At 35.4% G+C, this 14,089-nt stretch overlaps 1 protein-coding gene across 3 annotated transcripts; it reads left to right on the top strand.

Annotated features, from left to right (window-relative positions):
- The first annotated feature begins 4,181 nt into the window (after positions 1-4,181).
- On the top strand, positions 4,182-14,081 carry LOC100267828 (CSC1-like protein RXW8). Of its 3 annotated transcripts, XM_002283484.4 has the most exons (12): positions 4,185-4,763; positions 5,192-5,613; positions 7,544-7,690; positions 8,174-8,237; positions 8,337-8,546; positions 9,885-10,043; positions 10,642-10,940; positions 11,629-11,905; positions 12,283-12,555; positions 12,918-13,151; positions 13,227-13,404; positions 13,493-14,081. In XM_002283484.4, the coding sequence occupies exons 2-12, from the start codon at positions 5,333-5,335 to the stop codon at positions 13,522-13,524; spliced, it is 2,154 nt and encodes a 717-aa protein (XP_002283520.1). In that variant the 5' UTR covers positions 4,185-4,763; positions 5,192-5,332; the 3' UTR covers positions 13,525-14,081. The 3 variants fall into 3 exon arrangements, with proteins under 3 accessions (XP_059590419.1, XP_002283520.1, XP_010664474.1); XM_010666172.3 differs by lacking the exon at positions 9,885-10,043; XM_059734436.1 differs by lacking the exon at positions 9,885-10,043 and having other exon boundaries at positions 4,182-4,763; positions 13,227-14,081.
- Positions 14,082-14,089: the final 8 nt, after the last annotated feature.

Below are 14,089 nucleotides of genomic sequence, written 5' to 3'. Positions count from 1 at the left end.
TCAGGCAGCTGACCTGCGGAATGTTTAGTCTACTTCCATAGGGTGCTCGTCATATGAGAAGGTAAAGGCAAATGAACAAGGATGCCATGAATTTCAGGATCATCATTAGTTTCTTCCTTAGGATCAGGTTTGCTACCCTTCAACTCTGAAGTCTTTATTTGATGAATCATCTCTATCATTGCAGGTATGTCCTCAATCCCGTGTTCATTGATGGAGTATCGCCAGTACTCTCTTGAAGAAATTTTCTTGTCGACATGTTCCCTAGAAACCAAGCCACGAAAATTTCCAAGGAAAACATCATACCCTTGATCAAAAGCTGCAAAAGCTAGAGAACCAACAACTCCATTAGACACCCCACCCCATAGAGGAATCCAATATTCCATGCTGTAGATAAACGGCCTTCCGTGAATCACGTCTGGGAATTCTTTCCAAAAGAAGCACATAACCATCAGCAGTGACCACACGGATAGCTTCGTAAGGGTACCCAAACTATGTTGTGGCATCCTGACATGTCCGAGCATCTGTATTTAGAGTGTTATTAAAAGTAGTTTTCCTTTCTCTAACAGTTGGGTCATCCTCTCCAAGTGTAGCCATAGGGACAGAGGCATCCAAACCATCAGCAGAAAAATCAGCATTACTACTGCGAGAAGAAACCCATCTAAACATTATTCTGAAAGCTTCAGATGGTGAAAGAACACAATGTGCTGCCTTGTGAACCAACATCAAATATCGCCTCTATGAATGTCTCAATTGCTAGATGAAGATCCTCAATTACTCCACGTCTCCTGTCAGTAGTGAGATGAAAAGGATGATCCTTGAGGGTGTATACTCTCTTAAGAGGACGTGCAGGTGAAGGCTGGTGGCTTCCGGAGGTGGAGAAAGCACAGGAACATCACATGAACCAAACGTTGCGTTTTCCTTGCAGTAGGAAATGCTGGCACATCCACAAGTGAGCTGACCATTTGCTTCATCTACAGTTTCTGGGACGCCGCCGCCATCACTTCTCTGGTAGAAATCGACAGCAATGAAGATTGGCCATCGGTCGCCAGCTGCTTCATAGCAGGTCTTCATCATGCTGGTTAATGGAGCTGAATTATCCGCACAGGCTTCTTCACAATATCGGGATTTCCACGCTATGGAGCTGGTCAAATTGGAGGATATTTTCTTCTTATCAGAAAATTCAACGCATAAGTGAACGATTACGAGTTCACCCGTGTAGCAAACTGACTTATAGCTTCAGAAATCTGGGTAATCCCCTCCACATGCTCAGATTGTCAACAATGTGATGCACCTCTTCATATCAGCAGCCGACTGTTTCTCAAATGCTGATTGTTCTTGAAGCTTAAACGTGTCAACAATGTCAACATTTTGACAGCTTGAACTAGCTCCTCGGCTGAAAATTGCTGCAACTTGCAAGAAATTGCCTCCTGAACTAAGGGCAGTGTCTTTATACTCATTTGTTTCTTCGCTTCAAAGAATAAAATCTCAAGTTTCCAGCAATTATTTTACATAGCTCTGGAGTCTGATCTCAACGTCTCCAGAAACGGCCATGCTGCTTCTGTTCTTGCATCCACCTCTGATACTCTTTAGAACGCTCGATGAATTCCTTGGCAATATCATGTCCTTGATAAGATATCAGCTGGTCTATTGTGGGCAACATATTCAAGAAAAGGGAATAAGATCAAAAAGTTGCGTATCATCTTCTTCAAACTTCCAGCGTCGCATCCTTGTCATTATGCTTACAAGAAATAGGATAGAGTGCACGACTACGCCAGATCTCATATAAGGAGCCGTCCTCAAGCATGACCCATTATCGAAACGCCTTTCGAGTATCCGAGGAAACTTGATTAATATATTCTGCTTTACCTTCAGCAACATTGGCAATCACATTCCATGTCTAGGAGGATAACTGCTTGCCCTTCGTGGTGAGTTCGGTACCGTCTTAAACTTCTCCATCGCATCAAAGGATAGCCAGCCAAAAAGGAAATGATACCATAGATGATGAAGGAGTGGCACAGACAGATGAAGCAGTCAAGAGATATCCTTAGAAGTCCTCTGCGGATGACATTTTAAAGGCTTTGTGATATTCTGAAGCATAGGTAGTCAGTTATGACCTCCAATCCTGATGTAGAACACTCGAAACAGGCTCCATCCACTCAACATGCTCTTCGGGCACTCCATAACCAGGTACCAGAAACAGGGAAAGGTGGAAAAAAAACAGGGCACAAAGAATAGGAGCAAAGTGAGCCCATACAAGCCTCATTTCATCCATCGATCCATGAACTCAGATGTAGGGTGGAGGAGATCAAATGAGCATCAAAATAAAACGTAAAACAGAAGTACAAAATATCTCATGAGGAAATCATAACAGGGCAAACTAAACTTCAGCAAAAACCCATCAGCAAAATATGAACATACCCACTTCCAAGCAACAAATATCATCTGAGCATCAACAAAAGAGATAACAGAAAAGCATGAGGAATGAAAATATACGTGAAAATCATGGTAACCAAACCTGAAAATATCTCCCTCAGCTGGGCGTTTTTAGGCTGCAACTCTCAGTTCCTTCTCTCTGGTTTTTCCCTCCCCTCAAAAGTCAAGACCCCCTTCTCTCAAATCCATACTCTCCTCTGTTTATCTCATCAAGATGCACTCCTCCTCTCGTCTTCTCCTTTTTCTCTCTGTTTCCTCTCCTCTCTCCCCGCTCCTTCAGATCCCCCTCCAGAAAATATCTCCAGGCAGCACTCCAAAAAAACCTCACGCACCTGTCTCTCTCCAGAAAACCTTCGTTTTTCTTAGCTTCCTCTCTCCACCCTCAAGCTCCCTGCAGCTGCCAGCTAAAAGTATCCTCAACGGCCAGACGACACCACCTTCCCTGCAGCTGCAAGCCTCCACTCACTCTCACCTGCAGCTGGCAACATCCTAACAGAAAAAAAACAAATGCGCTCCTCCTTCTAGAACATTCCTCCAAGTGTCCCTCCCCTAGTGGTTCTCAAAACCACTCCTTTGATTCCACCACAGCCCGTCTCGGAGTGACACATGGCCACCTAAGGTGGTGACACCTGTCAAACTTGGCTGCAGGTTTTATTATTTGAGAAATTTTTTTTTCTCTGTAAACATTATAATGTAAGAATTTGAAAAAAGAAGAAGAGTTTATTGTAGTATTAATAAGTTAAAAATAAATTCATATCCTTGATTATAAATAAACCAATAATAAATTTATATTTATTATATAATATTAATAATTATTTAATATAATAGAGAATAAAATTTGTTGTAAGAGTTTTTCACATCTAAAATGTTTTACAATATGGTTGTACTTTTATATATAATATAAAATTAAATAAATTAATTAATCATAATTAAAATAATTAGATATTATTAAATTTATTATTTATTATTTAATAAAGAACCTTATTACTTTTTGAATTGATAGTTCTGATTAAATAGGATTTGTTTGACAAAATATTCCTCTTAAAATTTTAGGAAATAAAAAAAATATTAATCCTATTTAAATAAGATTTTTTTTTCACAATATTTCCTAAACTTGTAAGAAACTAAAATAGAATCGGTGTTTGTTTTTTGAGAAAAAAATAATTCCAAATAATAAAATAATAATAAAATATTTAAAATGAATGGAAACATCTATATAGAGAAGTTTAGTTCTCAATTGATTTGAATGATATAACAAGTAAAATGGTATTTTGGGGAATAATTTGATGACTTGTTAAAAAATACATGTATTTTAAATTATTTTTAAATAGATGAAAATAATACTAATTTAAAAAATTTAGGGTTTTTATTTTTATATATATATTTTCATATCAATGAATCAAATCCCATATTTTCTTTAATTTTATTTCTCTTAAAATTTTCATCGATAACCAATTAAAGAAGCTTTATTTATCATTTTTCTTTTTAATTTATTTTTTCAATCTTTCTAACATCTAAATATAATATTAAATAACAAATAAGAAGAAAATGAGTGAAAATAAATTATAGAGTAAAAGGTTACAATAGGAAAGAAAATAAAATTCTTGTATGCTTAAATAATACATGCATCTTCTTCTTTTTTTTTCTAACATTTAATATTTTATAATATAATCATATAAAAAGGGTCACGAGGACTTCATTTGGCATCAATTTTGGGCCAGGCAAGAGGACAATTGCAAATTTGCAACCAATGTTCCATACATGTAACTCAACGTGGAACCCAAGTCCTCTGAGCTGTGCTGAGCCCATCTCCAAATTCCGGTCTTATGGATCTCCTCTACTTTTCAAATCTCCAATTTTCACCTGGAAAACGCCGAGTCCGTGGAGGTACAGTTTGATGTGGTAATATGTCAACACACCAGATAAAATCCACTAGCTCCAACATCACATGCCACGTGGACAACCGGCCGCCGAACTTCAGTGAAAGGCAATTCAAAAATCTGGTATTTGGACGGTCCCGTGTCTGTCCTCCACGTGACGCTTCCGAATGTCACCCTGGCAAGGAACACGTGGCCTTCCTTCAAATCTCTCCGATTCTCCAGAGATCCTCCCCTTCCATGCCTCGTTCAAATTTCGCAAGTGCCATTCCTCTGTAAATTTCTAGGGTTTTAATCATCCTCTTTCTTTTCCTTCACATCAAATCCAAATGTCTCCGTTTTGAAGATTAAGCAAAGCGTGCCAATCGCGTAGAAGATTCTCTTAAAGCGTTCGTTTTAGTTCAACCTTCTCATCGTTTCTTCCTCCTCTTTATCTCTCTGAGATCCATACAGGTCATCTCTGTTTCTTTGCCCTTTCTTTCATCCTTTTGGTTTATCAAATCTCGATTTATTCTTTTGTTTGTTTGATTCTGTTTGGTTTATCTTGTTGATTCTCTGTTGAATCAAAGCAATTGGCTAAGTTTATTCTATTGAATTCCAAATTTAAAGATGAAACTCTAAATGATAAATGGTTCGATAATGTGTATGAAAGCTTTTCGTAGTGTAGGAAAGAAAATTAATTTAGTGAGTTATTGATGAACGCTATATATGTTTTTCTTTTTCTTGGCTGACATAAGTTTTTATGCATTGTACTACTCTGGAAAGATTTTTGGAGTTTGTATAATGCTACAAGCCATTACTTTTTTTCATTATTTGAATTTGTAATGCTGATTGATAGTCCTATGTGAGAATCCATGAATCACTGATATTGCTTTTTTCAGCCCTCAAATTGGTGTCAAATAAAGCCACACTTCTTCTAGCAATACCAGATGATTCAATCGGTCCCAGGCTTTCAGCATATTGAAATAATATTGATGTTTTGGGCTTTAAGATGCTAAAACTTTCAGATATAGTGACCAGAGATGAAACTATATGCTCTCTTAACTTCTGCTGGAATCAATATAGCCTTCTGTGCGATACTTTTATCACTCTATTCCATATTGAGAAAGCAACCAAGCAATGTAAGTGTGTACTTCGGAAGAAGGCTTGCACAATTTTCCCCAAAACCCCATGATCCTTTCTGTTTCGAAAGATTCGTTCCTTCTCCTGGCTGGATGGTGAAGGCCTGGGAAACTTCTGAAGAAGAAATACTGTCTGTTGGTGGTATGGATGCTGTGGTTTTCCTCAGGATAGTTGTTTTCAGGTAATCGCTATACTCAAACTTGTGGACTATGATGGAAATACCCGTGTACATCAAATTTGGTTTGATCAATATATGTACCTGTCTTAATACCTGTGCTTTTTGGCTGATGGCTTGAAATGGAATCAATATCTTGTCCGTGTGTCCTTACTATGAAGTATCTGAAATTCTGGGGCTTTCTCGAAATATGCAACTGTATTCTTGTATCATTCATGCACGGAAAATAGTTTTAGATACTGGTTTTGTTGTCTTACCATTTTTGTTATAAAAACTAGTCACTTAATAGAGGCATGGTTTTTTTAAAAATAAAAATCTTTAGCTTCTTGCCCCTCAACAATTTGTATAATAAAAGTTTATCAAGAATTTCAAAATTGAAAAAGTTATAAATAAGAATAATTTTTCTTTAAAAATTATTTATTGTTACTTATTACTGCTCATTAAGACTTAGTAGCTAGTCTTTAATTGTTTGAAACGATAAAAATATAGTTGTAAATCTTCATTGGTTTTAAGAAGATTTATAAAAAATTTCACGAGCAAATAACATTGAACTAAAATTACACAAATCCGTCTTATTCCACTTCTATTTAGTTAATTTTTCATTTAAAATATTCTAAATTTCTCTAAATCTACTTATATTTGTTTATTTGCAAAAAATAATTCAAACTTCAAATTTTTTTTTCCACTTTTTTGTATGATGTTTCAAATACAAAATGACTGGTAAAATTATTAAAAAAGTTTAAAACAAAATGTCTTATTTTGAAATATTTCTTTAAAAAAATTGGCTCACAATTTCTATTACTATTTTGTTTCAGTTATTACTATTTTGCTTGTTTGGAAATTTTTGTCTGATCATATGTTTACTGGTAAGTTAGAATATTTTTTTGAATTTTTTTACAACATTTGGTGATATATTTATTTAAATATTGATTCAAGCTTATTAATGACAAAATATGCAAGCCTTTCAAAATGTGATATAATTTATTTATTTATTTAATTTTTTTTAGTTCAAGTATTACCTCCCAACTTAAATTTTTGGCTCTGTCCCTCATGTGTATCATATATAGTATATGACTTTACATGGAGCTGAATGAGAAAAATGATTTGTATATTATAATGTTTAGTTCTTTTGTTGAGTTGAATTACGTTTGAAAAACCTAGGTCCAGTAGGGTAACACCCAGAGGGGTGAATGGGTGTATTTTAAAATTTTCTTTAAGTAGGAAGTTGAGTTTTTAATGCAATTAAACCTATGAGATATTAGGGATAATATATATGATCAAAGGAATCAATATAATCACATAAATAAGCAATGAGACACAATAATTTTACGTGGGAAACCCTCATGCTAACTGTAGAGATAAAAAACCACGGGTCTAAGACCTCTAATCTAAACTCACTATATGAGAACAAGTTACATAGATTTACTTGATAGTTTTATCCTAAAGACTTACTCTCCCAGCTATATTTTGGCAGATTTGGTAGGAGTGCTTGAGCACACTTAACCATTGCTCGAGCCCCCGAGCTTAAGTGCTTAAGCATTGTTCCTTGCTTGAGCGATCCTTACAGTTTTTAAATATTAAAGAAAATACTTTTTAATTCCAGAAAAATATACCAATCCTTGTTATACTTTGATCACCTAACTTGTCACAAGCCAAACCCTTTTAGACGTACCTGTGACTTCCCAATTGGACAAACAATAACCTTAGATCTTCACTGGAGAGTAAGTCACACTATCTAAAAAGATTCCTAAGGCAGAATATAAAATGGAAAAAAATTGCCAACATACAATAAAGACTTATTGTCCTAACAATGTTGTTAGGTCTAGTTTTCATGATTCAATACTTAATTGAAGTCTTTATACTTGTGAAATACTTTTACTTGTTTTCCTTTTAATTTAAAGTTTACTTACTGGAGGTGCTAACTATTTTCTTACAGTATTCGAATCTTCGCAATTGCTGCTATCATTTGTATTTTTCTGGTTCTGCCAGTGAACTATTATGGACAAGCAGTGCATCACGGGCATATCCCTTCTGAGTCATTAGATGTATTTACTATTGGAAATATCAAAGAAGGATCAAAATGGTATGAACTACACTGATAGACCAGACCAGGCATCAAAGTGAAGGTCCAATTTTGTTACTTTTAGTTTCAAAAAATCCCTTGATGCTTAAATATGCAGGCTTGTTGAAATTGTTTCACATAGCCACCCAAAAGGTGTTGAAATTAAGAATTGAAAATAAATTCTGAATCTGCTGGGTTGTCTTCTGTTTTCTGAACTGTTTTGGAAGTTTATTTGAGATTTTTCTAGTTTGTGCTTTTGCAACCAAGGGTTAGATCTCATAGAAATTAGTCCCTTTTGGTCTTTTAGAGAGGATGGAGAAGGAGTAACGGTCCTTATTTTTTGGTAAAATGGAAAATAAATCTTTGACATTTTTTTATAGGTTCTCTCATTCACCTTTTTTTTTTTTTTCATGTTTGCCAGTCAAAGGAAGTGAATTTTTAGTTTCAATAAACTAAAAATACTTACTCATAGGTTATTTTTCTTTTGTACCTTATCCATTTCAGGCTTTGGGTTCATTGCTTTGCATTGTACGTGATATCTTGCTCAGCTTGTGTTCTTCTTTACTTTGTAAGTATGTAGTATTAGTTTCAATTTTCATTGAAGTTCTTACAATTCCTAGTTATATATTTTCTTATGATTAGGTAATCATTTCAGTTTCTCTTTTAGGAATACAAAAGCATTACTAATATGAGGCTGGCACATATTACTGGATCTCCTCCAAACCCAAGTCATTTTGCAGTTCTGGTTCGTTCTATACCATGGTCCCCAGAACAATCATACAGTGACTTGGTGAAACAATTCTTCATCAATTATCATGCATCAAGCTATTTGTCACACCAAATGGTTTCTGATTCTTGGACAGTTCACAAACTAGTGGTGCGTATCATCCCTGAATATTTCAGAATTTTGCTGCCTTCATATTATATTTTCTTTTTTGCCTGGCTTGATTTGTTGTGTTGTTATTCTGTGAACTACTTACCAGCATCTGTGCATTTTGTGCATGGGATTTTTAGAAAACTATGGAGTTTTGAGTTAATATGACATTAATAGTTATTATTTTATTTAATAAATGGAAATATGATGCTCTCTTATCCATTTTTCCTTCACACCCACCTATTCTCTTGACCCCCTAAAACATGAGAATTTTATTTTTTTAAATAGAATTTTCCCCATTTATCCCTATCTATATAAAAACCTTTGCATAATTCCCAAGAACAGGGATGGGGAGCATTATTATGTGTGAAAGTGCATTTTTCTATAAACAGAACATGAATTTCCCTCTGACCTGGGTTTTAGAGTTTTGATTTTGTATGAACCATCTGGATTCAGGCCAGTGAAGCTTAAATGTTTCCATAAGACAAGTAACTATGTCTTAGCATCCAACATAGCTTTTAACTTGAGGAGTGCATTGAATAATTCACTCTGCTTATAATATTGCAGGTTAATGAAATTTCTTTTTTACGTAGAGGTTCCAATTTAATGTTTATACTATGTACACTAGATCCAGTTAATAGTCATAGTTATTTTACCAAAAGGAGAAACTGGTTATCAAGAATTATGAATATTATGCTACCTTCATAATTTGATGGAGACATGAGTGACAAAAAAACTAATAGAGCTTTCAATATGTTTCTATGCAAACAGTAATTTGTGTGGATTTACTCTGTTCAAGGATTTTCAAAACTGAGAAGGCTCAAAGTAGCTTCCATTCCTAGTTCTATAACAAAGACAATCCCAATTAAAATGCTCCAGTGCCTGCTAGAATGTCTCTGGGTTCCAAACTTCCCAGTATCTCTTTGTTCTTCTGACTTCTTTTGGACTTCCAGATTTTTAATTATAACACTAAGCTCAATGCTTTGATCATGTCAAAGAATAAAGAAGTTAAAAAAGGAACTAGAAGCACTAGATCATCTGAGAAGAGAAGCAACTCAGGTATCTGGGTATAGAATTGGTGAATACTGAATAATAGGACTACTGAACCTTCTACTGATTCATGAAGATGTAACATTTGCTATGTAATTCTCTGTGACTCGATTGTTAAATATTTGGCTTATTAATTATAATGTGCGGTGAGTTCTTTTGTTTTTTTTCTTTATTTTATTTCTTGAGTACCTATGCCTCATTGCATTTTGTTCATGCATTTAACTTCCTTTTTATTTTGGAAGTGATCTGTGGCATGTTTTTATTCATGTTGTTTAATGCTTCTATTTGCAGACTGATGCTTACAAGATGCTTCAGACTTCTTCTATGAAGCAGAGTAGCACACCTAGTTTAATACGATGTAGTATTTGTGGAGTATCTCCAAATTCTTTTAAGATCCTTTCTAATGATCCTGTTAAGGACAAGGTGGATTTAGATTCCACGACATCAGAGGTCATAAATTCTCATGTGAACCGAGTGAACAACTTTTGCATTCAGGCTTCTATATCATTTATGCATCTTTGGCTTGAATTTATTGTTTTTTCTTTTTCCTGTGACCCATTTAGCATTTCTATCTTTTATCAAATGATTCTGACTTACATAGTTTTTCCTGCTCGTTATTGAGTTATTCTGTTTCGATTTTTTTTTTCCTGGATCTTCAACATCCTGCATCCTCAGTAGTTGGGATTCAGGTTTTTTCCTACTCAAAATCTTGTCATCATCTCCTACACTTATCACCATCAGCACCTCCATTAATGCATTGGAATTTTTAGAAAGCTGATTTAAAACACAATTTTGAGATTTTCTTGTTCTTTAATGTATTAAAAAATAGCTGCTTACCATCAAACAAGTTGCCACTTCTAAGGACCAAAAGCTAAATGGAAACAGATTTCTTGTTTATTCTTTTGAAGATGGGGAAACTGACAGTAATACCCAGGATTTTTTATCTTTTTGTTCTCTTTTTCTTTGTTCTCATCAAGTAACATAGAGATACCAAGGTTTGGTAAAAACCACCATCCTGTAGCCTAAAGTTCTTAGTTCTTTCATACAGGAGGGTGCATCTGCCTTTGTTTTTTTCAAGACTCGCTATGCTGCTGTTGTTGCCTCCCAGGTTCTTCAATCATCAAATCCCATGTTATGGGTCACAGACTTGGCTCCAGAACCACATGATGTTTATTGGTCAAATCTTTGTATACCATACAAACAACTTTGGATTCGTAGGATAACAACTCTGCTGGCTGCTATTGTGTTCATGTTTTTGTTTCTCCTTCCTGTCACTTTTGTTCAAGGTTTGACTCAGTTAGAGCAGCTACAACAAACATTTCCATTTCTAAGAGGAATTTTGAAGAAGTAAGTATTATATAGCAATAATAATTACATGAATTTTGTACATTTTTTGTTTTTGAAAATTGGTAAACAAAGAATTTAGGGAAAGGTGCTTGTGCTTGATGAATTGGATATATGGAATTTTGATGCAATCTTATACAGTCAAGAGATATAAAGAAAACCACACCTTTGTGTGCACACCCAATACTAAGGTAGAACAAGATATTTGCAAATTAATACCAGAACAAGACAGAGCATTAGTACACATTAGCATAGAAACTTGGTTTCTTGAAAGAGTGTAAAGGACAAGGGACTGACATTCTTGAATTACAGAAGTTCAGTGCCAGTTCTGAGCAACTGCCTACAGCTAAATGCAAGCAAATCGATCATCAGTGACAGGTCTGCAAGGCAATATAATAGAGGGTTTCTACCTTCACCAAGCCCACTAGTCTTACTATTAGGCAGATTCAAGTTCATGCTTTGTGTTATCATGTATGGACCAACAGACAAGTAAATGACGTTTTCAAACTGGTTGGTCTATCTTAGTTTGCTGATTTGTAGTCTCCTTACTTCTCCAGGTTGTCATAGAGATGGCACTACTCCGTCTGTTATATTTCTTTAGCTGTACTTAAATTTCTTTATGTGTGTATCTGTTGTGGGGTTTGTTTGGGTTGCTGGTGGGCTTTTTAACATACCTTGTATTTCTGTGCAGGACTATTGTAAGCCAGGTGGTAACAGGGTACCTGCCAAGTGTAATTTTGATTTTATTTCTATACACGGTTCCGCCAACAATGATGTTATTTTCAGCAGTGGAGGGCTCTATCTCTCGTAGTGGCAGGAAAAAGAGTGCATGCTGCAAAATTCTGTACTTCACAATCTGGAATGTTTTTTTTGTTAATGTTTTCTCGGGGTCTTTGATCAGTCAATGGAGTGTCTTTTCAAGTGTTAAAGACTTACCTACTGAACTTGCTAGAGCAGTACCAACACAGGTGATTCTCTCCCCTGATATTCTAGTATGCGAGTTGAATATATACCTTGGATTGTGTGTTTTATATCAAACTTTTATATTTGACATGTTTTATTATATTATATTTAATAAAGATGGAATTAAAATAATGAGGCACATTTTCATGCATATTTCCTCCCATCACTGCTATTGTTTCTTTATGTGAATTGGAGCAACATAAAACTTTACTAGTTGTACCAACTCTCTGCTATGTGAATTGGAATCCTGCTAGATTTTGTTCTTCTTGAGTATGTGAATTTGAGCCCTTTCTTCAGTTTGGTCAAATTCACTTCAAATGAAAGCTTTCCTGTTCCCCCAGGTGTTTTTCTTGAGTATGATTATGGTTTCAAATTTTTGCAGGCTAGCTTCTTCATGACTTACGTTTTAACATCGGGTTGGGCAAGCATGTCATTTGAAGTCGTGCAAGTTTTTGCTCTTCTGTGTAACTACTTCACTCGATTCATACTCAAGAAGGATCCATCTAATGAGACTCTATCTTTTCCATACCACACGGAAATTCCGAAAGCCCTCCTTTTTGGACTGCTTGGGTTTACCTGTTCCATATTGGCACCTTTAATATTGCCCATCTTGCTGGTTTACTTTTTTCTTGCTTATCTGGTGTACCGTAATCAGGTGAATAGTTTCAGACAATGCATTCTCTAATTTTTATCTATTCTAGAATTAATTGGCTCTCAGTTTTCTCTAAGCTGTCACTGTGTGTGTATTTTGCATTTCATATTAACTCCATGATGCAAAGTTTGTTCATGCATGTCTTTGAAATTCCGGAATGTTATGTCTACTTTTTTTATTAAAAAAAAAAAAAAAAAAAAAAAAGGAGCAGGGGAAGAAGAACTGTTCTCTTAACCAGATTGTGATTCCTTGCATCTTTGACAAATAAAATTATTTAGCAGCACAGTTTTTACTTGTTTTTCCTTTTGTTTTATGACCATCAATGAACTTAACTTGTGATGCTAATCTTCCAATATTTGCTCCAGATTATCAACGTGTATATATCAAAATATGAAAGTGGGGGAAAGTTTTGGCCGATTGTGCACAACACAACAATCTTCTCATTAGTGTTGGCACAGATAATAGCAATTGGGGTGTTTGGACTAAAACGATCACCAGTCCCATCAGGCTTCACCATTCCATTGGTCATTGGTACATTGCTATTTAATGAGTACTGTAGGCAGCGTTTTCGCCCAATATTTGAGAACCATGCTGCCACGGTAATGATTGGAAATGGATTCTTCTCTATGTCTCTGTCTCCGTCTCTTTCTCAAGTTTAACATGTATGCATATAGGTTCTTATTGAGATGGATCGGCAAGATGAGAGAAATGGGAGGATGGAACAGATTCATCACCAGTTGCATTCGGCCTATCATCAGCCCAAGCGTACTTCTCAGGACTCCTCTAAAGGTGAACGATCAAACCATTCTGAGGATGGGGACAGCATCCAGGATCCAGAGGACTTGAAGCCAGGTTTGACTCGCCCAATACTCAGGACACCCTCTTAATCTGGGATAAAACACGTAATATAGCTTGACCGTTTATGTTCATCACTTTTCAGGAAAAGCGTCCACGCAGGTAAATAAATCATGACAGGAAGTCGCAGATCAGAAAGCGAATTGGGGTGGCAGTTGCATTATTTTTTGTACATAATTCATTTATTTATATGCATACTTCTATTCGCGTGTTAATAAAAGCCACTGGCGCTGATGGGGTTCTTGGATGAGAAAAGCGTGGAAATTTCCCGACAAAGGATGGCATGTACACTTTCTGATATTGAATTTTAGTGTTCAATATGCATACAAAGAAGACACTTTGTTTTCTCCTTCTGCGCCTTTTTCTTTTTCTTTTTTAATTGTATTCGTCTCTGTATAGGTACGTAATTAATTGAGAGAAAACCCTGTTTTCACTGACAAGGGGTGATTGGTTTTCTCTTTGCTAGCTTGAAGCAATGAATTCCTGCAGCTTAGTATACTTAAATTCTAAAGAAAAACTATCTTAATTTTTCCTCTTATGGAAGGAGTATTATGAGCCAATATGTAAGGAGCTATGTTACGCAGGAAATCATGAGGTTTATAATCTGTAAACAGAACATTCATGTAAACAGAACTCTAAATCATATCATCAATTTCTACTTCAGTATTTAAGTATCCTTTAT

This window comes from Vitis vinifera, chromosome 18 (genome assembly GCF_030704535.1).
Source record: "Vitis vinifera cultivar Pinot Noir 40024 chromosome 18, ASM3070453v1".
Lineage (NCBI taxonomy): Eukaryota > Viridiplantae > Streptophyta > Magnoliopsida > Vitales > Vitaceae > Vitis > Vitis vinifera.
The sequence above is the reverse complement of the archived record's forward strand: the minus strand, read 5'-3'. Positions and strand labels throughout refer to the sequence as shown.

Bases quoted from the DNA above. Each gene is read 5' to 3' on its own strand.
- LOC100267828 (XM_002283484.4), top strand. From the start codon at position 5,333: ATGAAACTATATGCTCTCTTAACTTCTGCTGGAATCAATATAGCCTTC. The intron at 5,614-7,543 runs GTAATCGCTATA...ATTTTCTTACAG, and splicing joins CTCAGGATAGTTGTTTTCAG to TATTCGAATCTTCGCAATTG. The intron at 8,547-9,884 runs GTGCGTATCATC...TTCTATTTGCAG, and splicing joins GGACAGTTCACAAACTAGTG to ACTGATGCTTACAAGATGCT.